The 17,958-nt window shown below is 46.0% G+C and overlaps 1 protein-coding gene across 2 annotated transcripts in view; it reads right to left on the bottom strand.

Annotated features, from left to right (window-relative positions):
* SAE1 (SUMO1 activating enzyme subunit 1) overlaps nucleotides 1-17,958 on the bottom strand; it is an 88,263-nt gene that overhangs the window by 10,594 nt on the left and 59,711 nt on the right. For both annotated transcript variants that reach the window (XM_087870939.1, XM_045772138.2), the window contains exon 7: nucleotides 6,915-7,059. In XM_087870939.1, coding sequence (XP_087727065.1) covers nucleotides 6,915-7,059 — 145 coding nt within the window. The remainder of the gene's footprint in view (nucleotides 1-6,914; nucleotides 7,060-17,958) is intronic.

The raw sequence follows: 17,958 nt of genomic DNA, 5'->3' as shown, positions 1-17,958 counted from the left end.
AGAAACAACAGGTGTTGGTGAGGATGTAAAGAAAGGGGAACCTTCTTGCCCTGTTGGTGGGAATGCAAACTGGTGCAGCCACTCTGGAGGACCGTTTGGAGGTTCCTCAAAAAGCTAAAAATAGAGCCACCCTATGATCTAGCATTTGTGCTACTAGCTTTTTACCCAAAGGATACAAAAGTACAGATTTGAAGGGGTACATGCACCCCAATGCATATAGCAGCATTATCAACGATAGCCTAACTATGGAAAGGGCCCAAGTGCCCATCAACAGGTGATGGGTAAAGAAGATGTGGGTGTGTGTGGGTGTGTGTATGCGTGTAATGGAATATTATTCAGCCATCAAAAGAATGAAATCTTGCCATATGCAATGATGTGCATGGAGCTAGAGTATATTCTGGTAAGTGAAATAAGTCACCAGAGAAAGACAAACACCGTATGACCTCACTCATACGCTGAATTTAAGAAAGAAAACAGATGAACATATGTGAAGGGGAAAAGAAAAAAAGCAGAGAGGGAAACAAGCCATAAGTGATTTTATTTTTTAAGATTATTTATTTATTCATTTGAGAGGGACAGACAGAGAGAGCACAAGCAGGAGGAGAAGCAGATGCAGACTCCCAGCAGAGCTGGGAGCCTGACGTAGGGCTCAATCCCAGAACTCTGGGATCAAGACCTGAGCCAAAGGCAGACGCCCAACCATCTGAGCCACCCAGGTGCCCCACCAAAAGTGCCTCTTAGTGAGAGACAACAAATTGAGGGAGGTGGGCGGGGGATGGGCTAGATGGGTGATGGGTATTAAATAGGGCAGTTGTAATGGGCCCTACATGTTGTATGTATGTGATGAATCACTGAATTCTACTCCAGAAACTAATATTGCACTAGAAGTTAACTAACAAAACTTACATAAATAAAATTTAAAAAAATAATTCTTAAAATTCAACAAGAGAAATAACCCAATTAAAAAAAACCAACCCCAGGACACCTGGGTGCGTCAGTCGGTTAATTGTCTGCCTTTGGCTCAGGTCATGATCCCACGGCCCTGGGATCAAGCCCCACATTGCGCTCCTTGCTCTTCGGGGAAGCTGCTTCTCCCTCTGCCTCTCCCCCCTGCTCGTTCTCGCTCTCTCTTAAATAAAGAAAATCTTTAGGGGCGCCTGGGTGGCTCAGTCGTTAAGCATCTGCGTTCGGCCCAGGGCATGATCCCAGAGTCCTGGGATTAAGCCCCACATCAGGCTCCTGCTCTGCTGAGAGCCTGCTTCTTCCTCTTCCACTCCCCCTGCTTGTGTTCCCTCTCTCGCTGGCTGTCTCTCTCTCTGTCAAATAAATAAAATCTTAAAAAAAAAAAAAAAAAAAGAAAAAGAAAATCTTTAAAAAACAACAAACAACCCCAAACGCACATATAACTCACAGAATGAAAATGAATAAATTTTACTATATATAAATTTTTTTAAAAGATTTTCTTTAATTAATTGAGAGAGAGAGAGAAGCAGACTCCCCACTGACACGGGACTCAATCCCAGAACCCTGAGATCATGACCTCAGTGGAAGGCAGACACTTAACTGACTGAGCCACTCAGGCACCCCTGTATATAAATTCTTTAAAAAAGATTTTATTATTATTTTAAAAAATTTATGTCATCTCTTATGTATATAAGTATGTGTGTGTGTATGTATGTACATCATCTCTACACACCCAAAGTGGGGCTCAAACTCATGACCCCGAGATGAAGAGTCATATGTTCTTCCAACTGAGCCAGTCAGGCTCCCCTACTATATACGAATTTCTTTTTAAAATACCATTGACAAAAAAACAAAAAATAAAAATACCATTGAGGAAACGAGTCTAAATAATAACAAGTGCCAGCTGAAGAAACAATCAGATGAATCCAGAATACAGGATATTCTATAATTTAACTGGCCCTGACTCTTCAAAAAAAAAAAAAGTGGTAAACTGTTCTAGATCAGGAGTTGGAAAACTTTCTCTGTAAAGTAACTGAAAAAGTAAATTTTTTTGGCTTTATGCACCATATGGTCCCTGTTTAAACTCTTTAAGTCTGCTGTTAGAGAGTTGTAAAAACTCTACAAAAGCTGTCACAGATAATACATAAATGAGTAGGTGTGGAATAAAACTTTATTTACAAAAACAGGTGGCAGGCCACAGTCTGCCAACTCCTAGATTAAAAGAGACACAGAACCAAATGCAGCCGATGAACTTGGATGCCTCCTTAAGCACCATGTCATCAGTAGGCCCCTCCCCGCAAAACAGAAAGCAAAATACGAACAACTGAATGATTCTTTTCATTTTTCTGTATGCTTGGCATTTTTCAAAATAAACATAATTTTCAAGCTGTGCATTGTACTGGGTCATTAACTCTTCAATGCCTTTCCAATTTCGCTTTTAAATATGATAATTAATATCTTATTTATTTATTTAGCTCCACACCAGCAGGGAGCCCAATGCAGAGCTCAAACTCACGATCCTGAGGTGAAGACCTGAGCTGAGATCAAGAGTCAGACGCTTAACTGACTGAGCCCCGTGAATATCTTCTGTACATAAATACTTGCTCACATTATTTCTTCACGGTATATTCTCATTATCAAGGAGAATGACTGGGCCCAAGAGAGAACACTGTAATGACCCCTGATAAATATTTCCAAACTGCTTCCTAAAAAGATGGCACCTTCTCCCACCACCCCTTGTGAACAATTAATTTTATGGGTCTTTTAAGAAAATCTACAAAGGAGGGGCGCCTGGGTAGCTTAGTCTGCCTTTGGCTCGGGTCATGATCTCGGGGTCCTGGGATCGAGCCCCGCATCAGGTTCCCTGCTCCACAGTGAGCCTGCTTCTCCCTCTCCTCCCTGCTTGTGCTCTCGGTTGCTCTCTCTGTCTCTCGCTCTCAAATAAACAAATAAAAAATCTTAAAAAAGAAAAGAAAATCTACAAAGGATTTTGTTGATTTTACATATGCTAAGACAGAAAATGTGTAATAAGATATAATACCAAAGGGTCAGTGGTTTTCCTGGGGTAATGGAATTATGAGTGATTTTCATTTTCATCTCTAAATTTACTCTGTACTATAGCAGATTTTTCCATAACACGCATACTATTTCTGTAATTTAAAAAACAGTAACTTTACCAAAAGATAAATATGGTAGGATTCTTCTTAAACGAAATACCTAGAATAATTAAATTCATAGAGATAGAAAACAGAACAGAGGTTACCAGAGGCTGGGGGAAGGCAGAATGGGAAGTTAATGTTTAATGAACAAAGATTTTCACTTTATTTATTTTTATTTTTTTAAAGATTTTATTCATTTATTTGACGGTGATAGAGACAGCCAGCGAGAGAGGGAACACAAGCAGGGGGAGTGGGAGAGGAAGAAGCAGGCTCCCAGCAGAGGAGCCTGATGCGGGGCTCGATCCCAGAACGCTGGGATCATGCCCTGAGCTGAAGGCAGACGCTTAACGACTGAGCCACCCAGGCGCCCCAAGATTTTCACTTTAGGATGATGAAAAAGTTCTGGAAATGGACAGTAGTAATGTCTGCACAACAATGTGAATAAACAATGCTAATGAATTGCACATGTTTTTTTAAAGATTTTATTTTTAATCTCTATACTCGATGTGGGGCTCAAACACAATCCAACATCAAGAGTTACACACTCCAACTAAGCCAGCCAGGTGCCCTCAAGTGTCCATTTAAGAATGGTTTAGGGGTGCCTGGGTGGTTCAGCCGGTTAAGCAGCCAACTCTTGGTTTCAGCTCGGGTCATGGTCTCCGGGTGGTGAGATCGAGTCCCGCATTGGGCTCTGTGCTCAGCAGGGAGTCTGCTTCAGGACCCTCTCTCTCCCTCTGCCCTTCCCCCTGTGCTCTCCCTCTAAAATAAATAAATAAATCTTAAAAAAAAAAAAAAGGTTTAAATAGGGGTGCCTGCGTGGCGCAGTCATTGGGCGTCTGCCTTCGGCTCAGGGCGTGATCCTGGCGTTACGGGATCGAGCCCCACATCAGGCTCCTCTGCTATGAGCCTGCTTCTTCCTCTCCTACTCCCCCTGCTTGTGTTCCCTCTCTCGCTGGCTGTCTCTATCTCTGTCAAATAAATAAATAAAATCTTAAAATAAATAAATAAATAAATAAATAAATAAATAAATAGGGGTGCCTGGCTGGCTCAGGGGGTAGAGCATGATACTCTTAATTTTGTGGTCGTAAATTCGAGCCCCACACCAGGTATAGAGATTACTTAAAAAAAGGAAAAAAAAAAAAAAAAGAATGGTTAAAATGCTACATTTTATATTGTGTATATTTTACCAAATTAAAAAAAAACTAAACAGTAAAAGTTATATTACATACACAAATTATGAATGTTCATCATAAATGTCTATAATAGTGAAAAAGTATCAACAACTTAAATACCCACCAACATAACGGTTAAACAAATTACCACCTATCAAACAATGAAACATGAAGCACAAGTGAAGCTATGGATCTGTATTTTTGCTGCAAACAGGCCCATGATATGCTGAAAAAACAAGGCTACCATATATTAAGCATGACCTCATTTTGATATTTAAAAAGAGGAAAAAAATGAATAAACAGTAAATAGAGAAGTCTGTGAGGGGAAACCCTGAAACGTTAGCAGTGGCCACTTCTCAATGGTGGGACTGTGGGTGACCTTCTTCCTTTTAACACTTTCTGGATAAGCGCATCAGAAAAGCAATAAAGCTCTCTGAAAGAGAATAAATAACCTGACATAAAGGACAGTGTCCGAGATCACAGACAGATGAGGGGAATGAAGACTTGTGCACGGCTTTCTCGGCTCAAGTGGGCACACCCTGCTCAGAGCTGGCCGCGGGCAATTTGTGAGGGGAGCTCAGCTGCCAGACGGCGGCTCATTTCCTTGCCAGCATCCCGATCCCATCTCAGGCCTTATCTCCACCTATCTATCCACAGACACTCCACGAGGCCACCAAACACCTCTTACTTAAAGGGCAATAGAGCGGAAGCGCCTGAGCGCATGAGGACCTCGACAAGGGAAAGTGGTTTCTGCAAAGAGGGTGGGCAGAGAAAGAAAACACTGGAGTGAAAACCAGCCAGCAGCTAGTTAGGCTACGGCTCTTTCCTTCTGGGGAGGCAAGGCCTGCAATGCGCAGGCAAGCCGTTCTTCACCCAAATGAGTTCACTAAGCAGCATACTCACAACCTGGCACCTGGCACCGGGCATGCTTGGGGGCCGTGCGTGGCCCAGGCCCTCCTCCCTCCGTGAAGCACAGAGCAGACACCACTTGCTTCTCACACACTGTTCTTCCTCCACCAACAGGCGCTCGTCTGGCTGTTAGCAGGAGACAGGGACCCCATTCCGGCCTGCAGTGTTATCAGCCCCTGACCACACAGCGCCAACTTACAAACGTATCCTGTGAACTGCTGCCTCTTTTTGGCTGATGGCTTGGCAGGTGGTTCAAGGCCCACTGCTGGGCCTAAACTGCCGGGGCGTTGGTAGGGTCTAACTGAGGTTCCCAGACACAAGTAGTTTAGTAGGGACTAAGAAAGGAAGGGACCCTGATTTACTTTATTGCTGAAAAGCAACCAAGGGGCACCTGGGTGGCTCAGTTGGTAAAGCATTTGCCTTTAGCTTGGGTCATGATCCTGGGGTCCTGGGATCGAGCCCCGCATCAGGCTCCCTGCTCAGCGGGGAGTCTGCTTCTCTCTCTGCCTCTCCCCCTGGCTTGTGCTCTCCCTCACTTGCTCACTCTCTCTCTCAAATAAATAAATAAAATCTTTAAAAAAAGAAAAAAGAAAAGAAAGCAAGGCAGCAGTGTGGTAAGACCTGGGTGAGATCTTGGTTGGTTATGTACTAAAACCTTGGATAAGTGATTATATCTTTCTGAGCGTTAGTGTCTTCCTTTAACTAATGGGAAAATAATAACAATTGAAATAATAATAATAAAACAGTTAACACACATCTCAAAGGATTATTGTGACAATTATATGTGGCAGTACAGAGGGTGCCTGGGTGGCTCAGTCAGTTAGGTGTCTGACTTCAGCTCAGGTCATGATCCCAGCGTCCTGGGATCGAGCCTGCTTGTCCCTCTCCCTCTGCCCCTCCCCTCCTCATGCTCTCAAATAAATAAGATCTTAAAAAAAAAAAAAAAAAAAAAAGTGGCCCGACTCGGGCCCCTAAAGAAAGAGAGTGAGACGATCCCAGAACTGTCTGGAAAGGCATTCCTGACACAGTCACCATCTGGACCTCTCCAATTAAATCCTAAACCTGCCAAGTACGAGAGCAAAAGACTGGTCACCTAGGGCAAAGGCATCCCAGGACCCAAGGGCGAGGCTGCTGGGAACAGGGATGCCCTTGCTGCTGATGGTATAAACTGGTAAGCGATCAGAAGAGGGCAATGGGGTAATATCTACAAATGATAAAATCACAATCTGCTGACCTAACCACTCCCTTCCTAGTAATGGATCCTGCAGTTATAACTGCACACACAAAATGATTCACACAAAGTCATACACTATGTGGTAACAAAAGCCTGGCTACAACCCGAGTCAGTACGGGACAGGTTCAATGTTGAAATACTACAGAGCAGTAGAAACAAAGGAGGAATCTATGTACTGATCTGGAAATATCCCCCAAAGATAATGGAAAGTGAAAAGTGAAAGGTATAGAGCAATGCATATAGATTTTACATTACCTTGAATTTTCAGCCATGTGAATATAAATCATCTACGACAAAAGATAACCTGCACCTTTCTTTCTTCTTCACACACTGGTGCTATACCAGAGGTCGGCAGGAGTAGGCAGAAGGCTCTCCTCAGGGCTTTTGTTCTTAATAAGGGATCCACCCAAATTAAGGCAAAACGGAAAGCAGACATTTATCAATCCAGGCTAACCTGCGATCAACACCGAGACTAACCTGACGAAGTCTTCGGGAAGCAGGTCAGGACTAACACCCAGGGAGTCAAGCACGTCGTTTCGAATCTGGAGCAACAACTCAGAATCTTCCCCAAAGGTATCAGAACTAGGATCTCTTCCTTTATCTGTGCGGAACTTCAGGAGCACTAAGAAAAACAAAGAAGGTAGGTTAAAAACCAAGTCTTTCTTTGTTTTTGTTTTTTTAAGGATTCTATTTATTTATTTGAGAGAGAGAAAGAGAGAGCAAGAGCAAGCACAGGGAAGAGCAGAGGGAGAGGGACAAGCAGGCTCCATGCTGAGTGCAGAGCCCAACCTGGGGCTCAATCCCCCCACCCTGAGATCATGACCCAAGCTGAAATCAAAGAGTTGGATGCTCAACCGAAAGAGCTACCCAGGCGCCCCCAAAACCAAGTCTTTTCATAACAAATGCTTGTAGATGTTGAGAACGTAAACACAGAACGTGATACATTAATGAAAATGAGGGCCAAGTGAAAGATAATCTACTTTTCGTTTATTCGCAAACACAGAGAGGCAATTGATGATTGCAAAAATGACAAAAATTACTGTGATGAGCGCCACAATAGTGTAACAGAGGATCTGACGTCCTCGGTGGGGTGGTGTCAGTTAAGAATTCCCCAAGGAGGGACGCCGGGGTAGCGCAGTCATTAAGCGTCTGCCTTCGGCTCGGGGCGTGATCTTGACGTTCCGGGATCGAGTCCCACATCCAGCTCCTCCGCTGGGAGCCTGCTTCTTCCCCTCCCACTCCCCCTGCTTGTGTTCTCTCTCTCTCGCTGTCTGTCACAAAAGTAAATAAAATATTAAAAAAAAAAAAAAGAATTCCCCAAGGAAGTAGTAACTGAGTCAAGTATGTGTGAACTTGGGGGCAGGGGAAGTAGGGGAGAAGCCTCAAGCAGAGGGAAGAGACCCAATTATGACCCAGAAGCCAGGTCAGGAGCGGGAGGCATGCATTCTAGGCAACAGTTCAAAGGGCTGCTTCAGCCAGAAAGGCCAGCCAAGTGCTCAGACTCATCAGACAGGCAGGTCATTACAAACAAAACCTCCCTCCCAGTATAACAATTATGTCAACCTCTAGAAACGAACGTTTAATTTTGCTAGTGAACCAGAGGAAAGGTTCACATGATGGCAGCAAATCAGAGCTACTGTGTAATGAGACTCTAACAAGGTCTGAATTTTTAACCCCAACAAAAAGACACAGGCAGGAGCCTAAGACTGATCAAAATACCAGCACCTTCTACTGCCACCACACCTTGTCCACGATGTTCACAGCAGGCTGGGTGGATGGTGTCCTTATTCCCTACAATCTCCCCAAGGCGAGTGCACAGCCGGCCTGGAGCCGCATCTCTAGGGCAATGCCCCTCCCACATCACACTGCTGCTTGGGGGGGGGGGGTGGCGGGGGGGGGCAGACAGGAATGGGGCCCAGTGTTCTGGGACAGCAGCTCATGCCTGGAGGGGGCTTCCCAATTTAAAAAGTGCTTGCTTTTAAGTCTCATCAAGAACTGCTGACTGGAAAGGTGAACTTATTATACAAATTCTACTCTCCATCAGTATAAGGGGCTCTTCCCTAAAAATTCAGGTGGATTGAAAAGTGACACAACTGCTCTGAGGCTCTTTAAAAATCCAAGGATTTGGGGGGCGCCTGGGTGGCTCAGCCATTAAGCTTCTGCCTTCGGCTCAGGTCATGATCCCAGGGTCCTGGGATTGAGCCCCACATCGGGCTCCCTCCTCGGCAGGAAGCCTGCTTCTCCCTCTCACACTCCCCTTGCTTGTGTTCCTTCTCTCACTTTCTCTGTCAAATAAATAAATAAAATCTTAAAAAAAAAAAAAAAATCCAAGGATTTGGAAGCCACCGTGGACTAATAAGGACTCTGTCCTTTTACTTGTTTTCTTAAGACTCACAAATTGTTTCGGTGATGAGCCGCCTGGGTTGAGAACCACCGGCCAAGTAGCAGGAATTCAGTCATTCACCAGTACAGTGGCCAGGCACTCACTGCAGGCCCAGCGGACCCGGGGGGTTGCAGGGAGGGGCCAGTCTGCTCCTGTGAAGGCCATGCGGGTGGGGGGAGAAGGAAGAGTCAGGGACCACAGCAGATGGCCCCCTCAAGCCTGAGAGGGGCCCATAATGGGTTGTCAAGTGCTCCAGGAAGATCTCAAACCGTGGAGGCCTGTTTAAGGAAAAGAAGACACAACCTGCCCTGGGCTGGGCTTTTCTCAGAGACAGGCTCCTGGTCCATATTTCTCTGGCAACCTTCGCAGGCCCAAGACAGGGTTCTGCACATCAGAGACTTTGAAAAAAGGACTCCAGAACATCTGTTTTGAATACTGTTTGTTGTCTGGGGATGTCACTTTCCTCTTTTTCAAGAACAGAGCTCCGGGGCACCTGGGTGGCTCAGTCGGTTGAGTGTCCGACTCTTGATTTCAACTCAGGTCATGATCTTGAGCCCTGCGTGGGGCTTCATGTTCAGCATGGAGCCTGCTTGTCCCTCTGCCTCTGTTCCTCCCCACCCCCGGCTCTCTTTCTCAAATAAATACCATCCTTTAAAAAAGAAAAAAAGAAGAAGAAGAAGAACAACAACAACACAGCTCCTAGAATCTTCAATGCTACCTGACCACCTGGCAGCCAACTCAGAGCTGATGACAACTTGGATGCTGGCTAACACCAATCTGCCATCACCTAAGTTAGCCTCATGTCTAACTCAGCAGATGTGTTGCTGGGATTCCAATGTGGAGTAAATCAATGCGATCACGTAATAAGCATTTGGGGGCAGGGTGGAGAAAAGACTAAAGAAGGGACCACCAACCCCTGTTTAGACCAAGACTCTTTTTCAGCAATGTCCTGTGAAGACAAAGGGATCTGGAAATCTGCTTGCCTGGCCAAAAGAGAGGATACTCTGAGCAGACTGTATCGCATGTTATCACTATTCCTGTCACTCCGGAGAGGACACAAGGACAGACCCAGAATGAGTTATCAGTGTCGCCTGGGCAATGACTGAGGCCATGCCAAGTGCAAGCCACTCGAACGGCATGATCCAAGGCCCAGTGGCAACTGCGTGGAAACCGAGTGAGGCTGCTTGACTTCCAGCGGCCAGGGTGGTGGGCAGCAGGGGCCCCATGCCGGCTGCCTCCTATGCGATCCTCTCATTTCTGTGTCACTGCACTAGAAGCACCAACTGTCATGAGGGATGGAGAGGAGAGGATCATTTTTTCAGCTCCACCACAAAGCTTTTCATCTTTTGGTCAGAAAATACAGCTCTTGGAACAAAGCTCAAACCATTTTAATAACTGCAAAACAAACAGTGCCTACAGTGTGCCAGGCACTATTCTCCATATTTTATGTGCATTAATATTCATCCTCAATGAGCTGGTGAGGTAGGTATTACTCTCCCCACTTTATTGATGAAGAAACTGAAGTTCAAACAGATGAAGTGGCTTGTTCAATGTAACTGTCAATAATAAGCAGCGGAGCAGAAATGCCAACTCAGATCTGGCTTCGGAATCTGTGTTCTTAACCCTAATCGAAGCCAGGAGAAATGGTAAGACAATCAGGAATGCAGCCCCAAGGATTCCAAGTGGTCTGGCTCTCTGCCCCTGACCTCGGGAGGACTCCCATTCAACCACATTTTTGTGAGATGCATTTTCCAGATGGGCCCTGCCCTCTCCCAACTGGTCCATTAATTTTAAGTTGCTAGTTCCGTGGGTGAGAAGTGGAGGCAGAGGCCATACGAAGCCTCGTCCCATCCATCTTCAGAGTGGAAGAGCAACTTCACCTCAGAAAGAAAGAAGATGGCACGAGGTGGAGGAGAGCAAAGGCAGCCAGCAGTTGGCCCCACTGTTTCTCTGGGCCCCTTGCCTGGTCCTGGTGTAGGCTGCTTGGCCGAGGGCCGGCAGGCTGGCACCGTCCAGATACCTCGCTGACCACATCTGAAGTCCTCTCAGGGCCTCTGGGAAGGGGGCCAGTCAGTCCGGCCACTTACTTGCAGCAAAGCAAACAGAAGCTGTATTTTTCACTCTTTTTCAAATGTCAGCACTCCAGTCAGCAGGGGTGGAGGGGGACAGGGAGAAGCCCATGCCCTGGACAGGCAGAAGCCCCAGAACTGACCCTATTCCCTAACAAGCTCTTGCTTATTAAATTCTCCTCTTTGTTCTGCTTTTCACCCCTCCCAAATAGCCAGCCAGCTACACACACACACACACACACACACACACACCACTGTTGACTCTGCACTTCTGAAGAGCACCTCCTCACCAGTTTCCAGATTATAAAACTGTTCCGTTAAGATCAAATATTCTCAGGGATGGAGAGCTGCTCTGCCAAAAGATGACTCATCGCATCGTATCAAAACACTGCACAAAATTAGAGTTCCAAACTTGATTAAACTGCATCTGAACCTTTTAATTAACTCAGGTTGTTGAAGTCTGAGGGAATGACATTCATCGCTACAGATGATAGGCTAGTGTCTCTGCCCAGGGTCAGGACTTGCCCGTGTAATGGAAAAAAGAAAACTTCGAAAAGGAGAAACCAAGCACTTCATTTGTTGGAAGAAAAACTATGTACATGTGAATATACTACTATTCTGCGAAAAGAAATTAACACTCAAATTCAAATTTAAACTGAATCAGAGTATCAGATTCGTGTTGTAACAGAAATCTGCAAAGCAGTACTATTAATCACTGTATTTCTTTCTACAAATTTATTACATTTAAATAGTGGAATAAGGGGCGCCTGGGTGGCATAGTCGTTAAGCGTCTGCCTTCGGCTCAGGGCGTGATCCCAGCGTTGTGGGATCGAGCCCCACATCAGGCTTCTCCACTAGGAGCCTGCTTCTTCCTCTCCCACTCCCCCTGCTTGTGTTCCCTCTCTCGCTGGCTGTCTCTATCTCTGTCGAATAAATAAATAAAATCTTTTAAAAATAAATAAATAAATAAATAGTGGAATAATATTTAGCATAATCAGTAAAGACACCTGAAAAAAAAAAAAAAAAAACATTTAGAAGGGAGAAAGTGAAGTCAGAGTCAATGTTGCAAATTAGCCCCAAACCAGTTGCTGTCCCCCAAAACAGCTCAACTGAGGGTGAAAAAAACCAAATCTATACAAAACCTCATATGCCTGACTGACACCTAAAGCTTCTTGTACCGGACACCCTTGCTCCAATCTCTCTGATGCTCTCCAACCTCCCATAGACCCATTCTCCCCAAGCTGGCTCACTCAGTGGAGACTCATCATCTCTGAGAATGGCCTGGAAATTGCCTTGACTCCTGGTTCACATATACTTCCAAAAAAAAAGTTATCCTCCTACCGTATAGCTTATCTTTTTTTTTTTTTTAAGATTGTATTTATTTATTTATTCATCTGAGAAAGAGACAGAGAGAGTGCAAGTGCTCGAGTAGGGGGAAGGGCAGAACGCCAGGGAGAGAGTCTTCAGCTGACTTCGCACTGAGCAGGGCTCAATCTCACAACCCTGAGATCATGACCTGAGCCAAAATTAAGAGTTGGGTGCTTAACATGACGGAGCCACCCAGGCACCCCTGCCCCCCATAGCCTATCTTTGAAGGCAAAACACGAGGTCTCATCTTTGGTCAATTTCTCTTTCCAACAAATCTATACCAAGGATGGTAATAACTAGAATTATTGTGATGATTTCACAGTGTATACAAATATCAAATCATTATGTTGTAATCTGAAATATAGGTCAAGTACATCTCAACAAAAACAAATATATAAAAAATGAGCACCGATGTTGTGACAGGCCCTGAGCTGGACAGGGGAAAGCAAAACACACACTCTGCCCTCTCAGAGCATTTAGGGAAGGTGGCAAAACTACATACAGAATAACAAAAGGTGTGAACCAGCAAAGGTGCTCTGAGAGAGCATGACTGGACGGAATGGAGTGGTCTCACTGGAGAGAACCATCTCATCCCCTCCGGCCACCAGGCCTGAACACTGACCTTGGGCGCACTCTCACCCTTGGCACACCACGTGCTGCTCCTCAGAGCCAAGGGAGCTTTGAAATTGGCAGGCCGCAGCAGTAAGGACCACAGCGCCAGACTGCCCGGGCTGGAGCCCAATCTTTCTTTCCACTCGCTATGACCTTGGGCACGTGACAACATCCTTGAGCCTCCTCCGTAAAATGGGAATCATAAGAGCACTTCCCCTACAGGGTTGAAGCACGAAGTGGAGTAAGCCCCATGAGGCAGCCAGCACAGCGCTCCAGAGCCGCTGCTCCTCCACCAGCTCCGGGAGCCCAGCTCGCTCGCGCTCAGGGCGACTGACATCCTTCCTCGGGCCCAACTTCCCCACTCAGCTGTTACCATCACCAGTTCAGCGGGGAGCTCTGGAGACTACGGTGACTCGGCTGGGAACAATCCTGATACTCTGCAACCCCCCCTCCTCCAGCGCTTGGATCTCAGGATTTGATTTTGCAGTCATTCGTGAACATTCACTTGTACAAGGACTGATCTGTCTCCTCTGCTGGGTTTTTGTGCTTGTGGGACAGAATCCATACCTGCTTTGTTCACTATTCTCTACTTAATGCCCAGCACGGGGCATGCCCGTGGGCACTGAGAAAATCTCTGCTCCGTGGGACGTTCCAGCGAAGGATGGAAAAGAGTCACATGTGAGGAGAGAGGAGGGCTCACGACAACTGATACAGGATCCTCACACATCCTTCCCAGGCCTGCTCTTCTATTAACAGAATCGAACCTAGTTTTCAATATACCCAGGCTGGATCTGTTCCTTACCACGTATTTACAAACATGGTAGATCTGGAAAGTCCAGCAAGAAACAAAAAAACAGGGGCGCCTGGGTGACTCAGTCGTTAAGCGTCTGCCTTTGGCTCAGGGCGTGATCCCAGAGTTCTGGGATCGAGGCCCACATCGGACTCCTCCACTGGGAGCCTGCTTCTTCCTCTCCCACTCCCCCTGGTTGTGTTCCCCCTCTCTCTGGTTGTCTCTGTCAAATAAATAAATAAAAAATCTTAAAAAAAAAAAAAAAAAAAAGAAACAAAAAAACATACACAGCGTACCACGTGTGTCCTCAAGAGGGAACCGAGATGAACACTGGCTTTCAAGGCCATATCTAAGGGCTAAAGGTGCAGAAAAGCCAGCCCACAGACATGAAGCTCCAAGGAGGGACAGAGCTGGACTGCAGAAGGCAGGGACGTTTCAGGGAAGTCACTGCGAGTTTGGCTCTCTCAGCCTCCCGTCTTTCGAGGTGCCTGGTCATCTGCTCAGCTCAGTTCCACATTACTTGCCCCTTCTTTCACCCCACTCTTTAACACAGAAACTTACAAGTAGGTGTGTGCATGTACTCATTCATTCATTTTTTCATCCATACACATTTCCTAAGCACCTGCACTCCATCCCCACACCCCGTGCCGAGCTGTGCTGGGGACCCAGAAGCGACCCAGAAGTGACCCAGACAGCCCCAGGTCCTGCAATCCACAGAGGGGCACACTTGTAAGTCCAGACTGTCATGACTGTCACCGTGGCCACACAGTACTTTGATCTCACTCTCCAGAGAGCCTCACCACTGGAGTGGCCTACCCTGAAGACCTGCTCTGAAATGCCCCTTCTGAGCTCCAAGTCCTGGCCACCCTTTCACCTCTCCAGTGAAACCTGGTGTGGAACCTCATCACGTTAACAGCTCAAAACAGAAAAAGAAAGCTGTCTGTTGTTATTTACATCTTACTCTCTTCTGAAAAGAATTTGACACAGCCGCATGGAAGTTATTGATGGGGGGAAAAGGGAGTGCTATTTCTCAGAAATGACCTGAAAACAAGATGCCATTTTTTGCCTACCAAATTAAAGGCCAAGATTACTCAACCTAAGCAAGGCAGAAGGAACTGCTCAGTCACTGAGCTCTGGTGGGAGGGTAAATGCTCAGTAAACCATAAGAAAATGTGGTACAGAGGATCTTTACAAAGGGTCATGCCCCCTGGCCAGTGACTGAATTATGTATAAATGGTCACTGCCATGGTATTTATATCACAGATAATCTGGAAATAATCTCACATCAGATGGTAGGACAGTTACACAAAATATATTGACAGGTTGGAGTATTATTCATCTATTAAAATTATGTTTAAGCAACTTTTAGTCAGGGGTGCCTGAGTGGTTCAGTTGGTTAGGTGTCTGACTCTTGGTTTTGGCTCAGGTCACGATCTCATGGGTTGTGGGATCGAGCCCCATGTCAGGCTCCTTACTTGGCAGGGAGTCTGCTTGAAAGATTCTGTCCCTCTGCCCCCCGCCCCCCGCTCTCTCTAAAGATAAATAAATCTTAAAAAAAAAAAAAAAAGCATGTTTTAGTCCTATGTTTTTGGCAACATTAAGGTTAAAAAAATCTTAATTTAGGTTAAAAAAAAAAATCCTACAGAGGCACCTGGCTGGCTCAGTCAGTGGAGAGTGTGACTCTTGATCTCGGTCGGGGTTGTGAGTTCGATCCCCACACTGGGTATGGAGATTACTTAAATATAAAACCTTAAAAAAAAAAAGTCCTATAATATCCAGTATTCAGAATGCACTCCACTATGTAAAAATAAAACAGAATGAGGTAAGGTACAACTGTTACCACCACATTCTAGAGGTGGGAAACTGAGGCTTAGGACAGAGAAGCTCAGGGTCACAGTGGACTCAAAGATCACCACACTCATAACCTCAATGCTATACCGCCTCCCTAGGAGCAGAAACAAGATAGGAGACACGCTAGTTCACAAAATAAAAATCACTTCAAATGGATTTGGCGCCCCGCCCCAGAACCCACCAGTTTAGAATAATGTCAACCACTCGCTCAGACTCTAGTCCAGCCAAATAGTGTTTCTCCTTTAAAAAATGTCAAGTGATTCCTGAGCTTGACTCTCACCTTTGAAGTACATTTTGACTAGTATGCGAAGACTGTAACTTACAAAAAGAAAAGGACACAGAAATTCTAAAAACGCAGAGACAATCATGCAGAGGGCAAGCAGAAAGAGCCACAGCCCCCCTGCCGCAGGGCTCCTTCTCTATCAGCTTTGCCAACCGCACCCTCTACTCACAGAGCCGTTCTGACAGAGCCCTCTGCATTCACACTCACCCCTGCCTGGTCACAAGCAGCAGGGAGACAGGGGCTTTTCTCTAGCCCAGCACTTGAGTGGCACATGACCTTGACTCTGGGCATCTGCTGCTCTCTGCCAACCGCTCTCACCGAGGGAAGATGGCACAGGACATTCCCGTGACTGCTGTCTGACAGTCAGAGAAAAGATGGGAGGCACTGAACAAGAACTGCAGCTGGGCTGGGGGCCCAAGAGCAGCTCAAACCCAGGCTAATGCCGGGGGTGGGGGAGACGTAGGGCTGTGAAGCAAACCACCAGGCAGGTCTCACTGACAATGCTGCCCATTATTACAATCTGCTCTCAAGGGCCTCAGGTTCCCATCTGCCAAAGTGGAATAAGGAAATGTCACAGGGCTCTTGTGAAGTTCAGATTTTTAAAATGGACATAACGCCATTATTGGTAATGCTAATACAGTCGACCCTTGAACAACACAGGGGTTTAGGGGTCTGACCGCCCATGAACTCGAAAATCCACGTATAACTTTGATTCTCCAAAAACTTCATTGCTAATAGCCTACTACTGACCAGAAGCCTTAGTGACATGAACAGCTGGTTAACAAATATTCGTGTTACATCTATTACATACTGTATTCTTACAATAAAATAAACCAGAAAAAAGGAAATGTTATTAAGAAAATCACAGGGCAGGGGCGCCTGGGTGGCACAGCGGTTAAGCGTCTGCCTCCGGCTCAGGGCGTGATCCCAGCATTCTGGGATCGAGCCCCACATCAGGCTCCTCCGCTAGGAGCCTGCTTCTTCCTCTCCCACTCCCCCTGCTTGTGTTCCCTCTCTCGCTGGCTGTCTCTAACACTGTCGAATAAATAAATAAAATCTTAAAAAAAAAGGAAAAAAAAAAAAGAAAATCACAGGGCAGAGAAAATACATTTTACAGTATTGTACTGTATTTATAAAAAAAAATTCATATATAAGTGCACATTTCAAATCTGTGTTGTTCAAGCTGTAATTAAGCTGTAATTAAAATCCGACGGTGTTGGGCAACACTGAGACACTTACTAGGTTTGGTAACTGTGGACAAATGACTCGGGCTGTCCAACAATCAATATCTTCATAGGACAATGGATGATAATAGTAAGATCTGCTCTCACGAGGGCGTTATGAAGATTCCAAGGGACTGTGACACATGTAAAGCCCTTAATCAACAATTCTGAATGCACAATATGGGCCGGGCCTCCGTTTTCATCCCTGTGACCCGATGAGGCGGACTTAGGGTTATGCCCGTTTGTCAGACTGAAGAGCGGAGCAGGTGCCTCACCACGATGGGCTTTCTCACCAGACTATCCGCTGAGGCTGTGAGGCACTAGACCGCACTGATGGGTCACCTCTGCCCTTCCCCTCACCTCTCCTCTCTCACATGGCGCTGCCTTCCTTTCTGAATGACTGCGGTCTGCGTTCTCTACCACTGATAAAGGCAGTGGCACCAAAAAACCCAAACAGAACAACAACCACCAAAAACCACTGCTTTTTTTCTTTCACCCTTCCTACAAATTATTTTTAAACATCTGTGGTCATGACAGCAGTGAATCAACAAGTACTCGACTGCCACCCCCTTATCGGAATCCACTTCCCTGTGGCCGTCTCCTCCTCAGCGGTCCTTGTCACTGCTGGACACCAAACACCCAGTGGGGAATGCCAGGCCCGAACGGGAACGGCTGCCCTTGACCTGGTCCACAAAGGTCACAGTTCTAAAATAAGAAGTTCCGGGGCGCCTGGGTGGCTCAGTCGTTATGCGTCTGCCTTCGGCTCGGGTCATGATGGTCCTGGGATCGAGCCCCGCATCGGGCTCCCTGCTCAGCGGGAGACCTGCTTCTCCCTCTCCCACTCCCTCTGCTTGTGTCCCCTCTCTTGCTGTGTCTCTCTCTGTCAAATAAATAAAATCTTAAAAAAAAGGAAAAAAGAAAAAAGGTCCTTCTGAACAGAAC

The sequence above is a fragment of the Ursus americanus genome, chromosome 21, assembly GCF_024610735.1.
Source record: "Ursus americanus isolate L20-20 chromosome 21, mUrsAme1.1.p, whole genome shotgun sequence".
In the NCBI taxonomy this organism is placed as follows: domain Eukaryota; kingdom Metazoa; phylum Chordata; class Mammalia; order Carnivora; family Ursidae; genus Ursus; species Ursus americanus.
Note: the sequence above shows the minus strand (reverse complement) of the source record. Positions and strands in the feature narration are given on the sequence as shown.